This window comes from Halichoeres trimaculatus, unplaced genomic scaffold (assembly GCF_033239565.1).
Source record: "Halichoeres trimaculatus isolate MK-OKI-2021-1 unplaced genomic scaffold, fHalTri1.1 fHalTri1_scaffold_15, whole genome shotgun sequence".
NCBI classification, from domain to species: domain Eukaryota; kingdom Metazoa; phylum Chordata; class Actinopteri; order Labriformes; family Labridae; genus Halichoeres; species Halichoeres trimaculatus.
Genome location: NW_027437193.1, coordinates 33,994,336 through 34,008,496, shown reverse-complemented (window position 1 = coordinate 34,008,496; position 14,161 = coordinate 33,994,336). Strand labels below are relative to the sequence as shown.

The 14,161-nt window shown below is 43.6% G+C and overlaps 1 protein-coding gene across 1 annotated transcript in view; it reads left to right on the top strand.

Annotated features, from left to right (window-relative positions):
• Positions 1-12,683, top strand: part of xkr4 (XK related 4) — a 29,056-nt gene extending 16,373 nt beyond the window's left edge. Inside the window, exons 3-4 of the mRNA XM_074688172.1 lie at positions 1,718-2,072; positions 3,103-12,683. Of these exons, the coding sequence (XP_074544273.1) occupies positions 1,718-2,072; positions 3,103-3,703 (956 nt within the window). The 3' untranslated portion in view covers positions 3,704-12,683. The remainder of the gene's footprint in view (positions 1-1,717; positions 2,073-3,102) is intronic.
• Positions 12,684-14,161: the final 1,478 nt, after the last annotated feature.

Genomic DNA, 14,161 nt, shown 5'->3' with positions numbered 1-14,161 from the left:
TTTCATCACCATCAAACCTGAGACAATTTTAAATCTACATTGTAGAAGTTTAAAAACTATTTCATTTCAGCCAGGATCACTTTGTCAAAAATGTGTTAAAATTAATTCAGTAAAAGCATAACCATTTGGAATTACAATTACTTGCATAACAATAAAACGTTAAGATTAATCACAACTTCTTGCATAAAATAATGTGAAAATTACATTGACCTGAGTAAATGATGACCAATGGAATTACAAAGCTTTTAATAACAAATTTAACTTTGGTGGTGTGGCTCTGTTTTGGTACCTCCCTCCCCTTCCCCAGGCCTGCGGGGAAAGCAACTCCTCCCTGCCTTTCCAAGTCAATCAATCAATCAATCAATCAATCAATCAATCAATCAATCAATCAATCAATCAATCAATCTTTATTTATATAGCGCCAAATCATAACAAATGTTATTTCAAGACACTTTACAAAAACATTTACAGGTCTAGACCCGTAAATGTTGATAAAAATTTTGTTAGCAGAAACCCAACATCAAGACAAGATAAGGAGTCTGATCTTATCTTAATCCACCATGAGTACAGGACTTTGCAGCATTTAGCAAGTTACAATGGCAAGGAAAAACTTCCCTTTAACGGCAGAAACCTCGGACAGAACCAGACTCATGTTAGACAGACATCTGTCTCGACTGTGTTGGGGTTAGAGAGAGACAGATAGAGGAGAGAGAGTGGGAGAGAGAATGGGGGGGGGGGGGGGGGGGGAATAGGGGGGGGGGGGTACACACACACGCACACACACACACACACACACACACACACACACAGAAAGGGAGAGAGAGAGAAAGTGCCGACTTGGAGGAGCATGAGGGAGGGAGAGCAGCAGCTGGGGAGGAGGTGGGTTATGAGCAGCTTGCAGATGAGCAGCCAGACCCTCAGGTAGACTGGAGCAGTTTAAATAACGCTGCACATAGATCAGCTGATCTGGCTGGGAGGGGGGACCCATCAGCTGACGTGAGACTGCCCAATAAGGCCGCCCCCATTAGCAAATGAGCGAGGGCTCAGACAAGCAGATTGACTCCGTGCCTGTCCAAACCAACGCTTTGCTTCATTTCAGTTTCAGTGTTATATGAACGATTGATGAATTTTTGTCACTTTCATGGTTATTTCATACATTCAGTCGATTCACAGATTTAATTATTGAATTCTAAAAGGCTTTTTTCTTCTACTGACGGTACTTTAAATGTGTCATGAATTTAGATGAAAGTGAATGAGCTGACATTTTCTGAAAGAGTTGGTCATTATTTATGCCTACACGTGGTCTGAGGAGGCCCTACGGTTGATCGCAGACTAAGAAAACATTGATGATTCACAGATTCATGCCTCAAATGTTAGTACACATGATGTAAGCACAAATTTGTGCGTACACACTGTTTGTGAATGAGGCCCATTGTTGCTGTTGTTCACACTGTCAAACTTTCTTTCTCTGCCTCTTTTGTCCAAGCAACTCTTTGGATGTATTTGGTAGACCACAGATCCTCGGTGGTCCCTGAGTTGATTGAACGCTGATTAGATTTTAAGAGAAGTCAAACTGCAGAAAAAAGGCAGAAGAGTCAGACCTTGGTTTTATGTTTTTAAATCAGCTGCATCAACAAAGCGTACTTTGCTGAAGCAGGAACAGCAGTGTTTGATTTTTGGAAAACATTTTGTGTCACTTTGTTCTCATGGTTTGCAGGCATGACCGCGGCAGCCTCCCTGGTGTCCCTGGCCTGGGCCCTGGCCTCCTATCAGAAAGCCCTCAGAGAGTCTCGGGATGACAAGAAGCCCATCAGCTACCTAGCTGTCATCATCCAGTTCTGCTGGCACTTTTTCACCATCGCTGCGAGGGTCATCACCTTCGCTCTGTTTGCCTCTGTATTCCAGTTGTACTTCGGCATCTTCATCGTCCTGCACTGGTGCATCATGACCTTCTGGATTGTTCATTGTGAGACGGACTTCTGCATCAGCAAATGGGAGGAGATCGTATTTGATATGGTGGTGGGAATAATCTACATCTTCTCTTGGTTCAACGTCAAAGAGGGACGGACAAGGTGAGACACCTCGGTGCATCCACAGGAACATGTCAGTAGCTTAAAGCCCCGTTTACCCCAAGAGGTCTGATTCGGTCTCAGTCCGGAACACTTTTTGTTGCGTTTCCTTTTGCTGGGACAGGTCCCCAAATCACCAACCCGGACCATCCCACCTTTTGGGACCCTTCTGTTGGGGTGTCAGACAGACTGATCCGACCCTGAAGGTGGAGCTAGAAACACTATAGTCTGTGGAAGGAATCGTCACTTCCTGTGTGACAGTGGTAATAAAGAACTCATGACCCTGCCAAGACGGTTCTTAAAGGCTGAGTTTTTCACCCCACAGTTTTAGTGTTGTTGATTAACCACAGGAACACCACCCAAACTGTGTCCTTTTTGACCTCAGGAACAAGGCTCTAAATTTAGTTCAGTCAGACAACTCACATCATGAAATGTATATTGTTGCACAAATGGGTGGGTAGATGTACGTATTTGGCGCCCAGGCTCAGGCCTCATCACTCCTTGCAAATTAGTTTACATGGAGACCTTGAGAAGTGATGAGCAAAACATACTGAACGTCCTGAAACGTGACCCGACAAACACAACACAGGAAACAATGAGCAACTACTTTCCAAACAAAAGAAAGTTCTCTTCAGAGGGTTTACTGGAGATTTAAACATGGCGGTTATGTGTTGATGATTCTTTCCACCAATCAACAGACTGCAATGTTTCTAGCTCCACCTTCTGGGGTCAGATCAGTGTGTCTGTCACCCCAACAGAAGGGTATCAAAAAGTGGGATGGGATGGGTCAGTGATTTGGGGACCTGGCCTGGTTTTAGTTACAGGAAACGCCACAATAAGTGTGCTGTACCGAGACAAACTGAACTGGACCTCTTGGTGGAAATGAGACTTAGAAGCCCAGGATCCAGTACATGCTGTCACGGACACGTCCCTGTGGTTTTTTACCTCTCACTGTGAAGAGAAGTAATGTGGTGATCTGAGATTGGTGAGTGAACCCCACTAATGTCCTCTGCTGTCCCGTGTCTCTGTCCAGGTATCGACTCTTTATCTACTACCTGGTGATCCTGGTGGAGAACGCCGCTCTCAGCGCGTTGTGGTACCTCTACCGGTCTCCTCCCACCACTGACGCCTTTGCGGTGCCAGCTCTCTGTGTCATCTTCAGCAGTTTCCTCACGGGAGTGGTGTTCATGCTCATGTACTACGCTTTTTTCCACCCCAACGGGCCACGCTTTGGACGCTCTCCCAGTGGGCAGGGCCTGGACCTTGACCCCACCGCCCAGTTCTCCACTCTACCATCTGAAGGTGCCACCAACTCCCTGCGCTCCAACCGAGGAGCCACCACCACGCTGGAGCGAGACATGGGGAAGTACTCTGAGCGGGACGGCTGTATGCCAGTGTTTCAGGTGCGACCCACAGTGCCATCCACGCCATCGTCCCGTGCTCCACGCCTTGAAGAAACGGTCATCAAGATCGACCTTTGTAGGAACCGCTACCCAGCCTGGGAGCGCCATGTCCTGGATCGTAGTATACGAAAGGCAATACTGGCCATAGACTGCTCCCTGACTCCTCCCAGGCTACAGTACAAAGACGACGCTCTGGTCCAGGAGAGGCTGGAATATGAGACCACGTTATAGTCCTGTGAGGATCCAGCAGAGGATGGTCTTAACTCACGGTGAACGGAAACAGGGACGGTGGCAATAGGAATTTATTAAACCAACAATCTCACCTCTCATCCTGCGTCCCCTAACCGCTCTCCGTTCATCAACATCAGCACCCCCTGTTGGTCATAACGAGGCGAGGCCCTGATGCATCTGTCGCGTGTGTGTTCAGGTTCTTGTTGCTGTTATTTTTACTTTCACTCATCAGGGAAACCCTGTCTGGTAGGAACTCAAATCAACCGGAGTGCTTTCACACTTGGGACAATGCAGTGATGCACTGTGGGAAATATATGATAAAATGTAAATCTCCATGTCTGCCTAGAGGAATCTGAAATCATAAGATAGTCCACTAAATGTCAGCGAAGTTACACTCAGAAAAACAACCCTAGATAGTGTTTAGAGAAGAAACGGTACCTCAGTTAGAGTCAGTAGAAACCAGTAACTTTGTTCATTGCCTCGCCGGCGGGGAGCGTGCAACCTGTCTGATTTTTTCAATGATGCAATCGTTTTAACGCCACAGCCGGTCAGGTTCTTGCATCATCGTTGTCAAACCACTGAAACTCCTCCTCCTCGACTCCTGACAGGAAGCAAACAGAGCAGAGAGCAGGTTTCAGGAGTTCCAGCTTTCAGCCAGTGCAACGTCCTCGTTTTTATGCACCGGCACTTCCCTGGCAGAGGGAGGAATCACAGCTGACCACAGAACATGATCTCAGCACCTCGTTGCACTGTGATGCTGGTTCTGTGTCCTGACTGTCACCCATGGACCCATGTTTTATTGCTTGCTAACTTGCTGTGTGTTGGAAAGAGGTGATAGTGCCAAACAATTTATTGGGAAATGTCCTTCAGCTTTCTGAGGAGCTGAAAGACTCTGCAGATGATGGGGTCAATCCCTCACAGCTAACCCTGGTCTAAAGAGGGTCAGACACTAAGTGGACTTCATGAAGGCAGTCGTCACAGTCGCTGCTTCACCCAGTCATGGGTTTTTGTTTGGGAGACTCATCCAGTGGTGGCTGCGAGGATGAAACAGGAGTGGAAAGCTGAACAGAGACCAGCTCAGAGCCTCTCTCCCAGAAAAAAAATCAGCCAAATCCACAAAATGCCAAGGCGAAATCTTTCTGGCAGCTCAACCGAAGCGTTCTGCAGAGGGCCACACAAACCTGGCTGCGTGATGGTACTGGGCTGTGTTTGTGGAGGAGCAGGTTGGAGGGAGGGCAGAGGGGAGGAGGAGGCAGGAGAAGGAGAAATGTTGACTCGCAGCCATCTCAGCCAAACCAAACCAACCACCAGTATGTACAGCTCTCTGAAATAATGCAGCATTTTTTACTCCTGAAATGATATAGATGGTACTGAGCTCACAGTACTGCTGTGTTTGTGCTCACGTGTGTGTATGTGTTGGCAGCAGGTGATGTGTGTGTTCATGTGTGAGGTGTGTGCGTGTGTGTTTAATGCATACCTGAGCTGGCTTTTTGACACGTTTGATGATTGACGCTGAGCCTGGACGTGTTGACTATGGCTCTTTGATGAAAACATCACCTTCTGCAGAAAATAATGTTCAGTTATTCATTTTTTTACTCCAGCTTACCGTACAAAGTTTTGTTGACCTTGTGCCGCCAAGCGTCCGTTCACGGGTTAGCACGGTGCTGCTGGTGTCCACTCGCTTTAAGGAGCAGTGATGTTTGAAGCGCCACCACAGAGCTGGAGTCAGGGCTGTCATGATGTACAGATCATGTCCGGAGGAGTGTGACCTTTGAACTCTCTGAAGAGCTGGATACAATGGAAAAAAAAAAAACATTAATAATCCCAGGATGGTGACAGGGTCCCTCCATCATTCTCGCACAGTGGTCTCATTAAAGGTGGAGAGGGTCACTATTTCTAAAAAACGAATATACCCCCCCACCATTTGTTTTTCAAAAATACTTTTGTCTACACATAACTGGAAAAATCTGGGGATGAGTGCGGCTCAAAGCATGCCAAAGCCATAAGTGGCAGTGAGTTTTAGACCTGAAACCTGTGCCAGCCAATCAGAATGAGCCTCCATCATTCAGATGTGATGTTTGACACGTCTAAACTCAGCACAACAAGTGATGAAAAGTGTGTTTGGTAGATTATTTCTTTGTAGCTCTTTGGTAATAGATCTTGAGGTCTTGTAGAGTCTTTCAAATGGAAATGAGTATGGATTTGTGGGTTGGGCTCATAATAACTTTGCCAAACACCAGGTGCTTGATTGGCCATTCATACCAGAGTGGGTTTGTTAAATTATTTAACTGTCCAGTCACCGACTGGACCATCTCATTTCTCCAGACTTCAATCCTCCAGTCCATAAAAAACACCGTCAAACAAGAGTCAACAGCAGAATGGACTGTTGGCATTGGCAGAGGAGATCTGTCAAATTTTTCTTGGGAACAACCTGAATGTTCTTGCTAATGTGGCTCCATTCAAAAGAGAAATAAACAGACTGTTAAATGGTATGAGACATGGCAGTAATAATACATCATATTTCCAGAGTGTTTTTCTAAGTATTCCAAGACCCTGCACCAAAAGCACAGTAATCAGAGAAAAAAAGTATTGCCAAGTAGCATCAATGCTATAAAGAAATAATCTACCAACAATGGTCTGCAATGGGGGGGTGGGGGGGATATCAGCAGAGAGGGTCTGGAGTGGAGAGTCTGTCCAGGTAGAGGTGGATCCCTGCCACAATGGGACCAAGTTAAAAACACCAGCCTGCTCCTTTAAAAAGTCACATAATGAGTCTGATGTTCACTTAGATCATTGTATCTTAACAACCAAGCACCAACAGGGACTCCCAGCACTCAACATGGACACCATCTGAGCCGAGCTCAGCTGGGCCTGATGTCCTGTAGTGCTGGATTAATGGACAGTTATGTGTCCCTGCAGTCAAAAGTCACTGAGACAGATGTCAGTCTGCGTGTTTTAACATCATTCATGTGGCAAAGATATGTCAGGGACCTAACAGCACCAGGAGAAGTCCACAGTAACAGACCTTACATCTCACATGAAAGGGACTGATGAGTCCTCGTCTGAATAGATGCCGGGGATTTTCACACCATTTGTGCACCTCCTCAGCAAAGTATGATTTTTGTTGCATGGTGTCATGTTAAGCCCTGTTTCCACCAAGTGGTTCAGTTATTTGTGTCTCGGTACGGCTCACATTTTGTGGCGTTCCCTTTAACTAAAACTTGGACAGGTCCTCAAATTACCGACCTGTACTGTCCCCCTTTTTGGTTCCCTTCTGTCAGGGGGCCAGACATACTGATCCGACCCAGAAGGTGGAGCTAGAAACACTGCAGTGTGTTGATTGGTGGAAAGAATGGTCACTTCTTGTGTGACAGTGGTAATAAAGAAACAAAGCCTGATTGTTCTTTGTAACAAAGGGCCACGTGCCAATCACAAAGAAGACAAAATGCTGGATGTCTTCATCGCTGCTCTTTGTTTACTACGTTATTCTTCCTCGTTGGATTCATTAGCGGAGTACACTGTGTTGTGCTGCTATGGCGTCACGCTATCACGTAACTGACGTGGCTATCAGCATCCAGCTTACCAACTGCGGTCCACCAAGAACAGCTCGTTTGGCTGTGAAACCCAAACAGGATCAGGCTTTACTGATCCAAACCGGACCAGACTGCACCGATCCAAACCAGACCAAACTGTACTGAGCCAAACCAGAAGATTCCTTGGTGGAAACGGGGCTTTAGTGGAGGTTTCTTTTGTTAGTATTTCAGACTTGCTGGTCTTTCCAATGCCCTCTCTCTCCTCTCATCCTATTGGCAGTAGAGTGATGGAGTGATGGAGTGGGTGCAGGGGGTGGGGGGTGAAACGTGTTTTGTGCATCACAATAGGAGCAGATACAATTCGATCAAACATTTTTAATGGGGGTTTAAAATGATCAATGTGATTACTTTTTAAAGTCACCAAACTTAGAAACTATTAAAAACCTAAAGGTTTGCACAAAAGTTTTCCACCTGTTGTACCAACGAACACGAGCGTATTGTGTTTTTGATGGACGTTAGGAGAAGAAGAAAGCACATGAATCAGTAAACTTTGAACCAAGCACAACCAAACCAACCCAGACATACTGAGCTGCTCTGACCTGGGCTGCTTTTATCAGCCTGACGCAGGATTTCTCCTAATCTGATGACAAAGGTGAAGCACTAGAGAAGCACAAGGCTCTGTGGTCAGCACAGTGTGCTCACTTGTTTCGTGGCAGGTGAAAAGATTTGTTGTCCAGTTAAATTGTAGGGGCGAGATAACTGCTGTGTTAGAAAGAAAGCACAAGTTTCAGGACAGCACACTTACTGTTCAACTCTCATCATAGTTAAGATGCAGACATGGCTCCACTTGGCTCTAATTGGCTCTAATTGGCTCTAATTGACTCTAATTGGCTCTACTTGGCTTGAGGAAGAGGAGAAATCATCTTCCATTGAATGAAATAAACAGATGATATTCTTTGCATCCTGACACTGAACGGGTTCCCAGCAGGGGGTTTGGTGCATGATGCACATTCAGCTGTTTGCGTGACGCATCAAGCCGCTGAGCAGCTGACAGCGCCGTGCTGCAGAGGAAGTGTTATCTCACCTTGTTCAGCAGTGACGCCTCCGTTAGGTCAGTCTGTGAACACTGGAGCTTTAAAGGTGACTCGGATACACCTTCAATAAGAGCGTTGCTCCTTTCAGAGACAATAAGACACCATTCACTCAGCCTGTAAGATGGTACTGAGCTCTCTTTGTAGCTTAACCCTCGTAAACGCAGCATCATATCATTTTAAAGGGAAGTGGCGTATTTCACAAACTTTCTCTGCAGTATCTGTAAAAATCCAGGCTAACCTTAGACCACAGTTTTTCTCAGTTGCTGAGACACGTCTTTAGAAGAGGCTCCATTCTTCACACCTCTGATCACAAAACTACAACTTTCAGCTCCTCCAGACCAGAAAACCACACCCACTCCACAGCTCAGTGTTAGACAGAGTGGAGGTCAGCTCTTCACACCGCCACGAAAACCTGATATGAATGCTGCCTCTGGTTCTCCCCAACCTCCTGATGTGAAACGGCTAAGACACATTTCTGAAGACTGAGCGCGAAACATCAAACTTCTAAAGTGAACTGAAAACACACTGAGGAGTGGGAGGAAGAATACTGACCTGAGAAAAAATAAAGTGAATTTCTCACCATCTGCCTGCTGCATCTCACGGAGCTGCAGAGCAGAGTTCGTGGGTTGGGCCCATGGGACATTCGCCAAATCTCTGCCAATGCTAAACGTACTGACATCAGGACTTGTCTTGCATTGTTTGGTGGATTAGATGATAAAAGTCTGAAGAAACAAGATCAAATGGCAACTTAACACCAACATAGTGTCAGCAGGATAAGCTGTTTGGTATTGGCATAGAAGATTTGGCATTTTCTTTTTTATTGGATCAGCCCAGCTCAATACATGAACCACGTTCTTTATTAATGTGGCTCCATCAGAAAGAGAAATAAACAGACTTTACATCCGTATAATTACTAACAAACCAAACACACATGTCCTTATTTTTCATGATAGTGATTTATGCTGGTCCTTGGTAAAAAAAAAAAACACCTTTAGTGCTTCTGTCACAGTGTTGGTGTATTGGAGTGTGGACAGCGTGTTTCCACAGCGTGTTTCCACAGTGTGTGTGAGTTATTTCATTCAGTTATCTGTGCGCTCATCAGGTTGGCAGAAGTTTTCCAAAAACTCTCCATGGGAAGTTAAGCTTGGAAAGTTTAGAAATGATCTGAGTTTCTTTAAATCAAAACTAACCTTCCCGTGGTCCTCAGGTGGTGTCTTTAATGACCCTGTGAGTGTGGCAGTCAGCAAAGTGCTGCTGTGTGGTCCAGGAGTAACAGTTCTTAAAAATCTGGATGTTTTTCTTACCCTTACTATTTCTAAGTTCCTCTTTAAAAATTCCCAGTTTATTCCCATAGACTCCCATGGAAATTTCCCAACTTGAAAAAATTCCTGGACATTGCAACCCTTTTAAAAGTCAAAAGTTAAAAATGTCTGAACACAGGGTGCCGTCTTTTTGGAGATTCAAACATGAGGATCATCAGTTTCCTGTGACAGTGTGTGAGCAGCTGAGAAAAACTGTGAATCTCCTCCATCTCATGAACTAACAGGTGAACTAACATTCACAGTTTGTCCTTAGCATTTAACTACCTCAGTTTGTTTCACAGAGAGATTTCCCTCCACCCTCTCATCAGTGACGTCCTCATACACAAGGAGAACGTCAGAGCGCTTTAACTTTCAAAGTCGACAACCATAGTTTGAGGAAGAGCTTGTTCTTCAGCTTAGGACAGTGATGAGGTGACAAAGTTTACAGAAATGACCTGTTTAAGTTCATCAAACTTTATTTACATATAAAAAGACTCGTCAGCTCAAATTTGACAGACATCTTCGTCCATCACGCTAAATTCCACTCATACGATCCGTTCATATTGTGTTTGTTTCCTGAGCTCGCTCTGCTGGCTGAAGGGGGGGCATCATAAAAAGGATACACATCTTTCTTTCTTTTTTTCTCTCTTTCATTCTTTCTTTCTTTCTTTCTTTCATTCTTTCTTTCTTTCTTTCTTTCTTTTTTCTTTCTTTCATTGTTTGTTTCTTTCTTTCTTTTTTCTCTCTTTCTTTCTTTCTTTCTCTCTTTCTCTCTTTCTTTCTTTCTTTCTTTTTTTCTCTCTTTTTTCTTTCTGTCTTTCTTTCTTTCTTTCATTCTTTCTTTCTTTCTTTCTGCCTTATTTTGTATTTTTCTTTATTTTTGGCTCATAACCCAGGACATTGCTTGGCTGTAAGGAAGTGCAGCTTGGTTTACTGGTGAACCCATTTGTGTGTGTGTGTGTGTGCGCGCGCGCGTGTGTGTGTGTGTGTGTGTGTGTGTGTGTGTGTGCGTACGTGTGTGCGCACGTGTGTGTGTGTGCGTGTTATTTAAACATATTGGATCAACACCAGGTGCTGTGCTTTTACTAAGACTGAGGCTGAAAGGACCACAGTCTTTACTCTGATCTGCTCTTTGTCTGGTACAGATTTGGTTTTACGAACATTCAAAGATACGGTGGAGTGTAAGGGCCAAGGTAAAAAAAACAACATAAAATATAAAAAAAAAAGAAAGAAAGAGAAGATTTTGAGGTAAAAAGTGGAGTAGACAGCTGAAGATGACCAGTGGTTGCAGGAGTGAAGACACGCTGCCTGTTGGCCTGTCAGCCTGGGCAGACTCAGATCAATGCGCAGTGAGTTCAGAATCCTAAAACTTAATACATGATGGAGCTGATGAGTTGAAAATGTTCATTTTTGAATTAAATTGATATAAGGTCTTAACTCAAGAGATGATCCACTCTTCTTATTTATGTCAAGGTCTTCCCAAAATGAGCATCCAGGCTAATCCTGTGAACTGAAAATCTTTTAATAGATGACTACTTTTTAAATTTCTGTTATTGTAAATGCACATTTCAAATACATGTTAATCACATTTTCACCCCTAGCTGAACATTATCTGAAGCCAGGGAGCTGGTGCGTACATATTGCTTTTAGCAAAAAGTTTAAAAAAAACTGAAGTTAGGTATGGACCAGGTAGAGAATCAGAACCAAACAGAACCAAAACTGGGTACAGTTAAAAGTATTATGATTTTGGCAACCAGTTGTAGACCATCATAACAAAAAAAAAACCATGAAACGTAATAATAATTTAGCAAAATCCAGCAATTCAAATCCTCCAAGTTGTATTTTTGATATTTTCTTTCCTTTTTAATTTTATTTTATTTTACGTTAGTTTATTTTTGGTATTTGATAAACTAATTTATTCATTTATTTATGTACATTTTTTATACATATCTCATCTTTTTATATTTTTAGTCATTTATTTTTTGTGTCAATTTTTAGTATGGATAAACATGCCTTGAATTTATTTATTATTATTATTATTGTTATTCTTGATCTGTATCTGAAAAAGAAAAAAAAACAATGATAAGGATTTTAAAAATAAATAAATAAAGAATTCAGATTTTTTAGCTAAGTTTGGAGAATAAAGTTTGACGTGTTGGTGTGATGACTGAAGTTGTCACAATTTTCATTTGGCTTGAAAAAAAAAACAAAAAAAACCCGGTAACAGTCTCAGCATCTGGTGACCTGCCAATAATCATTCAACTTTAACCACAGAAGTTCCCCAAACAGCGTCTTCAGGATGGGTGAAATGGTTTGATGAATAACTTTTACTGTGGTTCATGGATTGTTTGACATTTCAAACACTGTCTTATGGGTCTGAGGACCTGTTAGAGGAGACCCTTGGCTGGCTCTCTTCATGGCTCTGTGGGATCTGATCAGGTTGTGTGAGTGTCAGACGGTCCAGCAGAAACCGGGCCATTTGTGCGGAAGGTTCCGGAAGAGCTCAGTCAGCCTTAGTACAAGCACAGTGAGGAGCAGGCAGCCGGTGCCAGGAAACTCTCCCTGTGTACAGACGTGCGTTTAGAGCGCGGCTCGAGCCTGGAGGACCACAGATGGTGAACTGATGGAGCTTCTCTGTAAATAAATGTATGCAAAGTGTACACGTTAAAAAAGAACATTCCTCCTTTTTGAATTTTGACTGTGAAGGGTGTCTTTAGAGGTCTAACGCCACAGTGATGGCTGTAACTTTGACAATATATAACAGAGGAAAAAATGATAAATGTGGTGTATGTGGTGTATTTTAAAAAAGATATCAATGTTAAAGACAAAAAACTCTGGTTCTCTAAGTGAGTTGCATTGTGTGATGAAAGTCGGAAGTGCTAAAATGTGTATAATGGGGAGAAAGAACATTTTATTGTAAAAAGAAAAATCAAATGTGATTAATGTGATCAAAATGACTTTTTGTATATATGGGATTTTTGTAAATTTTTATTTAAACTTAATGCAACACAAACTACCAAATTAATTTAATAAAGTACACTGTGGTCATTTTTCTGGCCTCCGGTTTCTTCTTTTTATGCCTTACTTGGTTGTACAGTGAGATGAGTCACACAGAGCACACCTTTGGAGCAGCACTGGTGCTGACGTAGTGAGGAGGTGAGAGCAGCACAGCGCCCCCTGTGGGAAGTTTAATCAATGAGCTTCATTTTGAGCTGATCTGATGTGTTCGTTTGTTGATTTTCCATCAGCCTGATGACAGAAACAAACACCCATCTGACTCAGCTCTGTCCCAGTATGCAGCTCCATATCTTTGTTTCCCAAGCTGTGGCTCGTGGACCCTGGTAGTGAACACTTTTACCTGACACTTTTACCCAGGCTCAGAAGTCTAACAACTCCTTCCTGCTTTCACCAGCTTCAGGTTCCTGTGAGGAGTTTCTGAGTGATCTAGAAAAAGTCTCCTTTCTGGATTTATGTCTGATCCTAATCCACACTTTGAAATGAGATTATTAGCACGGGTATAGGTCATTCCTCAACGCTATTTCTCAGCTTCCTGATCGGGTCGAATAGGACCAGAATGATTACAACTCTACACCGGCTGATGAAGTTTAGCAGAGAGAAGAGAGATCTGTGTTTTTCTCTTCTGAAAACAATTTCTGTGATTAATTTTGTAGTGATGGTGGACACTGGGGCCTAACTGTCAGACAGAAAAAGAACAGAAGAGCACCAGCTGAAGGCTAACACAGGAGCTAAAGGCTAAAACACGAGCTAAAGGCTAAAACAAAAGCTACAGGCTAAAACATGGGTTAAGCTGCTTGTGTGACAATGAGAGGACGTCACTGAAATGAAGTGAGGTTACATTAGCTCTGCTTGGTAGATGAGGATAGGACATGACCAGGGTCCTGTACTACGAAGCTGGATTAGCTCTTAGAGAGATAACTTCCTGGATAAGTTTCAGGTTTTCCGTACTACGAATGTGGATCTCTTTTTATTTAGACACGTTGCTCCGGTAACTGATGCTGAACGCCAAACCTGGTCTGGAGCAGATTAAGTTCCAGGATAAGAGCTCACGGGGTGTGACAGACCGCCCGCTGACCAATCGGTTGTCTCTGGGTATGAAAGACCGCTCAGTCACCAATTTGCTCAGCCGGAGTGAAGTCCTCTGGCGCGGGACCGCCCCCTGTCTTTTTGGCCCAACATTTCTTCTTATGGGCTGTGAACAAACAATATCTTACTGCTCATCATAACTGAGACATTGGCAGGGAAAAGTATGTGAGCAAATGGAATCTTTCATACTGACCACTTTGAAGGATGTTTTTCTATTTAATTTTTATTTGCTCCCACGTCCTTTTTTTCCCACTGCTATTGCATCTGCAACACAAACAGCCTATAATGAGCGTTTTCCTTGGGATTTGTAGGAAAGTGGACTCTTTCTAATGATGAGGTCGGCTATGATGCTGATCACACACACACTGACTGACAACATGAATGAATAAGGCCCTAACTGCCCGTGTCGTCACATGATGAGATAGG